General features: G+C 52.5%; 1 protein-coding gene across 3 annotated transcripts; it reads left to right on the forward strand.

The window, feature by feature from the left end:
• The first annotated feature begins 1,039 nt into the window (after window positions 1-1,039).
• rest (RE1-silencing transcription factor) lies at window positions 1,040-8,056 on the forward strand. Of its 3 annotated transcripts, none has more exons than XM_021313915.2 (6): window positions 1,040-1,170; window positions 2,272-2,546; window positions 2,626-3,177; window positions 3,799-3,959; window positions 4,064-4,147; window positions 5,671-8,056. In XM_021313915.2, exons 2-6 carry the CDS (start codon window positions 2,299-2,301, stop codon window positions 7,338-7,340), a joined length of 2,715 nt encoding a protein of 904 aa, XP_021169590.2. In that variant the 5' UTR covers window positions 1,040-1,170; window positions 2,272-2,298; the 3' UTR covers window positions 7,341-8,056. The 3 variants fall into 3 exon arrangements, with proteins under 3 accessions (XP_021169590.2, XP_021169588.2, XP_021169589.2); XM_021313913.2 differs by having other exon boundaries at window positions 1,041-1,170; window positions 2,620-3,177; XM_021313914.2 differs by having other exon boundaries at window positions 1,063-1,170; window positions 2,187-2,546; window positions 2,620-3,177.
• The last annotated feature ends 205 nt before the right edge of the window (window positions 8,057-8,261 follow it).

Genomic DNA, 8,261 nt, shown 5'->3' on the forward strand with positions numbered 1-8,261 from the left:
AGGCGACCCCCACTACAATATTGTTTTGTATGCAAGACGCTCAAAACAGAAAAGTATACTTCAGCTTATTTAATCTAATAAAGTCAGAGAAATGTTTACAGACACATCAGCGCTTATGGGCTTTTCATCAGACACGGCTCGAGTAAAAGGAATGTGGCAAGAGCCCTGACTGATCATCCCACAAGCGTTTATCTAGGTCCACACCCATGCAAGGGCTGTACACTTCCTCACGTGTCATCAGTGAGACAACGTGTCACCTCTGGGGTGCTATCTGATAGGTTGGGTCATATCCTTGTGTCCGGTACTATCTAAGTGAGCGTGCAGCTCCGGGGTTAAGATGACCGTTCCAGCTGCACCTCCCATATCTTCACAGCTTGTTCTGCGACGAAAGGAGTAATTTTGTGGATCGTGAACTCTTAGTTTACAACAGAATGGCCAGTCCAACTCCACACCTCAAACTAACTAAACTATAAACTGTATTTTCCCTGTGATTGAATTTGCAATGTGCAATTTTAAGCAGATTTTTATTTTTTGCTTTATGTTCACTTTTTTATTATTGTTCGTGTTGTTTTTAACCAATGTATGGTGACTTTGAGTGTCCAGAAAGACGCCTATAAATAAAATGTATTAATATTATTATTATTTATTTATTATTAAATTGCTCAATGGGCGCTCATCAGGAAAACTGCTGCTGGAGGAGGTTCTACGGGCGAATGGACCAGGAGATGGACTCACTCGCAGGTTCTGAAAGTTTAATTAATGACAGACCTGAATAATATTGACCCAGAATTTTCCAGAACCAAAGTTATTTCAGAACCTGTCATGGTTTTGACAGAGAACCAATCTAAAACCTGTTTCCGGGTCAGGTTTTGTTTTTAATCTTTACATTTTAAACCGAACCAGAACCAGAACCTCTGAACTGCGGCAGTCTCATTAAATCTCAGTCCGCTGGTTCCTCCTCCATCTTGTTTTCCCTACAGAAACTGGTTCATTTTCTCAGAGAAAAAAAAACTACAAACCTGCGGAGCGACGCGCTGACGTCACGGCCGTACGTCACTGTAGAGGAATGTGCGGAAACTTCTGCCGACTTTTCTATCTGCGCTGTTCGTCGAAGGAAAACCTTTTTTTCAGGGCGGGAAACTCTCCAGAAAAGTCCGCGGAAGTTCGGAGGTGAGGAGCGCGGAGTGAGCAGGAGGTTCTGCCGGGTTTGGACCGGTTCGGCTCGGTGGCGGTGTGGGTTTACAGCAGCAGAAAGTTGGAGCAGTTGGGGGAAAATGGAGGCGGTGAGGTGGAGCACAGAGGCGCTGTCCGGGGCTGATCAGGACCATGGCTAACACTCCGAGGCCCGGACCGGGCCCCGGGCCCCGGGCCTCAGAACCAGACCCGGACCGCGGCCCTGCAGCTCCACAGGACAGCGAACCGAACCCGGGGCAAGTTCGGTTCTGGTTCCGAGCTCAGAGAAAGTGTTGTGAGCCGAAGTTAGCGTGTGATTCGTAGCGGATGGTCCCGTTAACGGGGTGTTCCTCCGAGTTTAATCAACTTGGACCAACTTAAACCAGAACTGGGCCAAAAGTCGGTCAGTTCGGTTCCTAAAGGAAAACGGACTCTGTCCTAACATAAAACTCCGTTTTCCAGAACGAACACTAGAGGTTTGGGTTCTGACCCGGTCCAGGTCAGACCAGTTGGACCATGGTTATCAAACCCGGTTCTGACATCATCTGGTTTAAAGGCAAAATGGAATCAAAATAAATTACATTATTTGTTTTTTTATTAAACAAACTATTTAACAGACGAATAAATCAAAAATTAACGTTGCAATGTCCCTGTAGAATGGTCCGGTTCGGTTCGGTCCGGTTTGGTCCGCCAGTGGGAGTTTGCAGAACATCTTCAGTAATCTGGACCTAATAAGAGGTCTGAGCCATCCTCTTCTTTATTTAACAGAATCAAAGGTCCAGACCTCACACCTGATACCGGTCCAGAATAATCCGGTCCGGATCAGAACCAGAACACTTTCAGACTTTAAACTGGAGCTGGTTCTGGTTCAGTTTGGTCCAAACTCCCTAAAAAACGGGGGAATCGCCCTTTACCAAAGCTGGGACCCAGGAACCGCCTTCAGGCCCAGATCAAAAGTTCTGTTTGGATTTCATAACTAAATTAACTATTTTAACTTCCTGCTGATGAAACAGAACTTTTCTGGACCTGATGGTAGAAGCTCCAGAACCGCCGTGACGCCGCCGCCGCTCTCTAACCCTCGCCGTTTGGTCTCTGCAGTTTCCTGTTGGCGGCGCCGGCATCGTCATGGCGACTCAGACCATGTTCTCCGCGGGGATGTTTCCTGTGAGCGTCTCTCTGGCCGAGGACGGCCCGGTTCTGGGCGACCTGCCCCGGAACGCGCCGCCGGCGCCTCAGCTGGTGATGCTGGCCAACGTGGCGGCGGTGACGGCGGCGGAGGGCGGCGACGGCAGCGTGGCCGACGAGAAGGAGATGATGGAGCTGAAGACGGTGGGATGCAGCTACTCCGACAGCGAGGACGAGGGCATCATCAGGTCAGCGGTCGGAGCGCATCGCCTCCTGCTCTCAGCGCTCACCTGGCTCTAAGTCACCTGTGGTTCTGTGCAGGTACAGCTACGACAACCAGAACCAGCGGGAGGTGTGCATCGTGGAGTACCCCGAGTCCCCGAGCCCGGCCGTCCAGCCCGCAGACACCGGCAAGGAGGACGAGGAGAACCACGCAGCCAAAACCCAGCCGGCCTGCCTTAAGCTCCGCCCCGCCGCCGGCTCACCTGCACAAGGTGTGAGGGGTAAAGACGCCCCGCCCGGCCTGACAGACGGCGCTCAGAAGAAGAAGCCGTTCTGCTGCAAGCCGTGCCACTTCCAGGGCCAGAACGAGCAGGAGTTCGTGGCGCACCTGAGCACGCACGGCGTCAGCAAGATGATGGTGGGCAACCAGGTGGAGGGGCGGAGCAAGAGCAAAGGCAAGGAGGCGGAGTCGTGTCAGGCGTCGTCAGGCAAGCAGGTGGACGACGGCGGAGAGGCGGAGCCTAAAGGCGAGGAGGCGGCAGGCGCAGGAGACGTCAAAGGGCTGATCAGGTGCGAGCGCTGCGGCTACAACACCAACCGCTACGACCATTACATCGCTCACCTGAAGCACCACAGCAAGGAGGGCGACAACCACAGGTAGGAACACCTGGCGGCCCCAGAACCTCGTAATCAGAACCAGAAAATCAGAGCAGGAACCAAAGAACCTCATTCTCTGTAAACTCTTAACTGCAGGTGTCCAATAGTGTGAAGGTCACACCTGTGTGTGTTTACCTGTGTGTTTACCTATGGGTGTACCTGTGTGTTTACCTGTGAGTGTACCTGTGTGTTTACCTGTGTGTCTACCTGTGTGTTTACCTGTGTGTTTACCTGTGAGTGTACCTGTGTGTTTACCTGTGTCTCTACCTGTGTCTCTACCTGTGTGTTTACCTGAGTATTTACCTGTGTGTTTACCTGTGAGTGTACCTGTGTGTTTACCTGTGAGTGTACCTGTGTGTTTACCTGTGTGTTGACCTGTGTGTTTACCTGTGTCTCTACCTGTGTGTTTACCTGTGTGTTGACCTGTGGGTGTACCTGTCTGTGTACCTGAGTATTTACCTGTGTGTTTACCTGTGAGTGTGTGTACCTGTGTGTTTACCTGTGTCTCTACCTGTATGTTTACCTGAGTGTTTACCTGTGTGTCTACCTGTGTGTCTACCTGTGGGTTTACCTGTGAGTGTACCTGTGGGTTTACCTGTCTCTACCTGTGTGTGTCTGCAGGGTGTTTAAGTGCACGCTGTGTGCGTACACCACGGTCAGTCAGTACCACTGGAGGAAACACCTGAGGAATCACTTCCCCAGCAAACTGCACACCTGCAGCCAGTGCTCCTACTTCTCTGACCGCAAGAGCAACTACATCCAGCACATTCGCACCCACACAGGTAGCGTCCGCACGGCGTCTCCTCCTCAGGGCCGTGTTCTCGTTCTCCGGCCTGTCTTTAGTCTCAGGTGCGTCGTCTGATGGTTTTGTTGTTCTGTTGGACAGGTGTGCGTCCATTCCAGTGTCTCTACTGCGACTACTCCAGCTCCCAGAAGACTCACCTGACTCGTCACATGCGGACTCACTCAGGTGAGCGGGGGACAGGTGCTGATGGGCTCCCGCTGAGCCGGCGGAGGCGGGTTTCAGGTTGAGACGGCAGCTGTCTGCCTGTGAGACAGCGCTATGGCAAGACAATTAACATTTAATCGCTGAAATGGATATTAATTAATCAAAATTCTAATTGGAGATATCAGTAATTAGAGTTTTGACTTGTAAGATTTAATCTGCTTTGTCATTTGTCACCATAAATATCTGTTATTTAGTTTTGCCTAGTCAGATCAACAATAGCTATATTTTTAAATCAAAATTCATTATTACAATACCACAGTTTCACCATAGGGGGCGCCACACTGACGACTTTAAGCACAAAGCAGGATTTCAACACAAATGCACTAATCTGTCACAATAATGACCAGGACATGTAGACGGCTGTGTCAGCAGTTTAGAACACGGGTTCTGGTTCTGGACCAGGGGTTCTGGTTCTGGACCAGGGGTCGACCAGTCGCTCCGGTGGAAGTCCGGTCCTTGATATGCACCTGGTTTCATTCTGGGTGAATCTAAAAAGGGAAGTTTAGAACAGCCAGTAGAACCATAGGAACCAATAGAACCAGTAGAGCCAATAGAACCAGTGCAGAGAACTAGTCTTGGTGGGGGGGGGGGAATATGGTTTTCTGTAACTAACTGCTGATCTGTCTGTTTTCACTGAAGCTGCCATCATGGATTAACACGGTAACTAACGGCGTGTGCGTGTTCTCCTGCATGAACGTACCTGTTCTGTTTATTACCGTATTTTCCGGACTATAAGTTGCAGTTTTTTTCAAAGTTTGGCCGGGGGTGCGACTTATTCTCTGGAGCGACTTATGTGTGAAATTATTACACATTTTTACCGGTATATCATTACACCTGTTATTTTCACACCAAACCGCCAGAGGGCGCTCTAGGCCTGTGTTGAATCAGACGTAAGCGACGTAGAAGCGGAAGTGCCGCATCTTCTACCTCTGGAGTTAACGGCGTTATTTCAAAGTGACACCGAGGATGAAGATTTCACTGGATTTAAGTTATTTGGAGTGACACGGGCGCTTTGGTTAACTTCTTCGCATGTTATTTATGCTAAAGTTATCTGAATAGCTTTTAATATGTTATGTTAACATACCAGGCACCAGGTTCTCAGTTGTCATGTAGCGTAAGCTAACCGTACAATTATTCAGCCTGTTGTTGCCTCCGTTCTATGTTTATTTAAAATTGCCTTTCAAGATGACATGTCTGTTCTTGATGTTGTATATTATCAAATAAATTTCCCCCAAAAATGCGACTTATATATGTTTTTTCCTTCTTTATTATGAATTTTATGGCTGGTGCGACTTGTACTCCGGAGCGACTTATAGTCCGGAAAATACGGTACTCCTCTATTGGACCCCCTGTAGGATTTAAACTGTAGAACCGGATCGTTGAGAGTCCAGTCTGGGCTGATCAGAACCAGGCTGCTAAACATTAATGTTAGGCCCAGTCTGGTTGACCTGCTGCGCTCCTCTGACATCTTCTCCTCTCTGCAGGTGAGCGTCCCTTCAAGTGTGAGAGCTGCAGCTACCTGGCAGCCAATCAGCACGAGGTGACCCGCCACGCCCGGCAGGTGCACAACGGGCCCAAGCCGCTGTCCTGCCCCTTCTGCGACTACAAGACGGCCGACCGCAGCAACTTCAAGAAGCACGTGGAGCTGCACCTGAACCCGCGGCAGTTCCTCTGCCCGCTCTGCAAGTACGCCGCCTCCAAGAAGTGCAACCTGCAGTACCACATCAAGTCCCGCCACTCCGGCTGCCACGTGGACCTGGACGTGTCCAAGGTCAAGCTGCGGGTGAAGAAAGCCGGGCCCGACGAAGCCGACGACAAGCCGGAGTCCAAAGCTGCCAAGCCGGACGGCCCCCCCGCCCCGGAGGAGGACGTGGACGAAGGAGACGACGCGAGTCCCATCAACCTGTCCATCAGGAGGAGCGGCAGACCCGGCGCCGAGCCGCCGGCCCGCAGCAAGACTCCGGACAAGGCGGCGAAGAAACGCAACGTCTCGTCCGAGAAGGAGAGAACCACCAGGGCAAAGGAGGTGGAGAAGAAGGTCTCCTCCAGGCAGAAGAAGGTGAAGGAGAACCCTGCGGGGAACATGGAGGGTAAGGAAGGTTCTACCGCTGCTGGAAACACGGACACCTGCGGGAAGAAACGGGTCCGCAAGGTTCCCACAGACGGGCCAACGGAAAGCGCCGCTTCCCAGGAGAAACGACCGGAGGAACCCGCATCCCAGAAAGACCGGCCCGACCCGAAGAGTTCTGAGCAGAAAACGGCGCCAGAGAGCACCGCTGAGAAGGACTTGGCTTCCCACAAGAAGACCAAAGGCCTCGGTAAAACCAGGAAGTCCGGGTCCAGGAAGACTCCGGAAGACGCGGGCGCCCCGATCCCCGGCGGTCCCGAGAAGATCCAGAAAGGAAAGTGGGTCAAAGAGCAGCCCGCCAAGAGGAAAGCCGGACCGGTTCTGGACCTTTCCCAGAAGCCCTCCAAGAAGAGGCGTCTGAAAGCTGCAGCCGCAGAGAAGCTGCCGTCCGACCCGTCCTCAGATGGTTCCGACCCGACTGAGACGGCACCAGCCAAGCAGAACAAGACCAGAACCTCCACCAGGAAGAGCTCAGACCTGCGACCAGCGGCAGGTCCGGTACGCCATGAATCCTCGTCTGAAACCAGTCCGTCCCCAGAGGCTGTGGAAAGTTCTGCTCAGCCGTCAACGTCCGGTTCTGGTGAAACGGGTTCCTCCTCAGGTGGAGCGCCCCACCCAGAACCCGACGGCGCTCCGTGCAGAACGCCGGAGAACACGGAGGTTCCCCCTCCGACCTTCGTCAAGCCGTCGGTTCCGCCCCGCCTGCTGCTTCCCGGCCAGCGCGGCAAGCCGGCGGACGGCGAGGACGACGAGGGGATCCACAGCAGCCACGAAGCAGGAAGTGACATCAGCGACAGCGCCTCCGAGGGCAGCGACGACTCTGGGCTCAACGGAACCGGTACCGCCTCAGGGAAGATGGCCAACGACCCGGAGACGCCCACCGAGGAGATTCCCACGCCCACCGAGGTCAAGAGTCACACCTGCATCTTCTGCGACCGCACGTTCCCCTTGGAGACCCAGTACCGGCGCCACCTGAACCGCCACCTGGTCAACGTGTACTACATGGACCCCGTGGCGCCGAAATGAGCGCCACAGAACCACAGACCCAGGTTCTGATCTAAAACTGCGTGACGCTTCAGGTTCTGTCCAGTTCCTGGCTCCGCCTCTGCAGAACCTGATCCTTCACAGGTCCAATAGAACTTTAGGGTCGGCTCCGTGTTTATACCTTTTGACTCTGAAATGGTTAAGTACCAGAACCCAGGGTCCGAAGTCCTGGGTTCTGATTCTGACGTCATCAGCTGCCGACCGTCGGTTCCACTGATCCAAACCGCTCAGCTTCAGTTCCGGTGTTCTGCACTGTTGACCCTTTGGTCCATAGGGTCCGAATTCCTGACCGCCAGAACCAAACGGTCCAAACCCCTGACAGTTGGTTCTGTTGGCTGGAAGGGTTCTGATCTGGAAGCCCGTCAGTGCCTCCGACAATCAGCTGCTTCTGTTGGGCTCGGTTCCTTTCTAGAAGGTCCAGTTTGTTCCCCTGTTGGTTCTATGATGGTGATGATGATGATGATGATGATGATGATGATGCGTCCAGCTGTGTAAATATTTCAGTGCAATAGTCCATTTAGTGCAGAAGCCAAAGTGAACTCCACCGGTTCTCCAGAGTTCTGCTGGAGGACGGGATGGACGGAGACGTTTTCTCTGACGGTTCTGTGTGGAACCGGCTGCAGAACCGGTCCTCAGTTATGTTATTTTAGCTGTAATCTGTCCTCTGATCATTTTAAATAAATGTTTCATACAGACCCGACCCGTCTCAGTGAGCTGTTGGCACTCAAACCCGGCCCCCTTTTCCTCTGGGGGTGGGACGGTACCGGTTCTGTGGACCTGATGGAGGGTTCAGGTCAGAACCTTCTGGAGCGGTCCAAGTTCTCCTGATCAAAGACCCGGTGTTCTCCTGGACCCAGCGGCACCTTCAGGTCCATCAGGAACTTCTCAGGTTCTGATCGTTTC

This window comes from Fundulus heteroclitus, chromosome 23, assembly GCF_011125445.2.
Source record: "Fundulus heteroclitus isolate FHET01 chromosome 23, MU-UCD_Fhet_4.1, whole genome shotgun sequence".
Lineage (NCBI taxonomy): Eukaryota > Metazoa > Chordata > Actinopteri > Cyprinodontiformes > Fundulidae > Fundulus > Fundulus heteroclitus.

Excerpts from the sequence above, each read along its gene's own strand:
- rest (XM_021313913.2), top strand. The coding sequence starts at position 2,299 with ATGGCGACTCAGACCATGTTCTCCGCGGGGATGTTTCCTGTGAGCGTC. Across the intron at positions 2,547-2,619 it reads GAGGACGAGGGCATCATCAG|GTACAGCTACGACAACCAGA; the intron begins GTCAGCGGTCGG and ends GGTTCTGTGCAG. Across the intron at positions 4,148-5,670 it reads TCACATGCGGACTCACTCAG|GTGAGCGTCCCTTCAAGTGT; the intron begins GTGAGCGGGGGA and ends TCCTCTCTGCAG.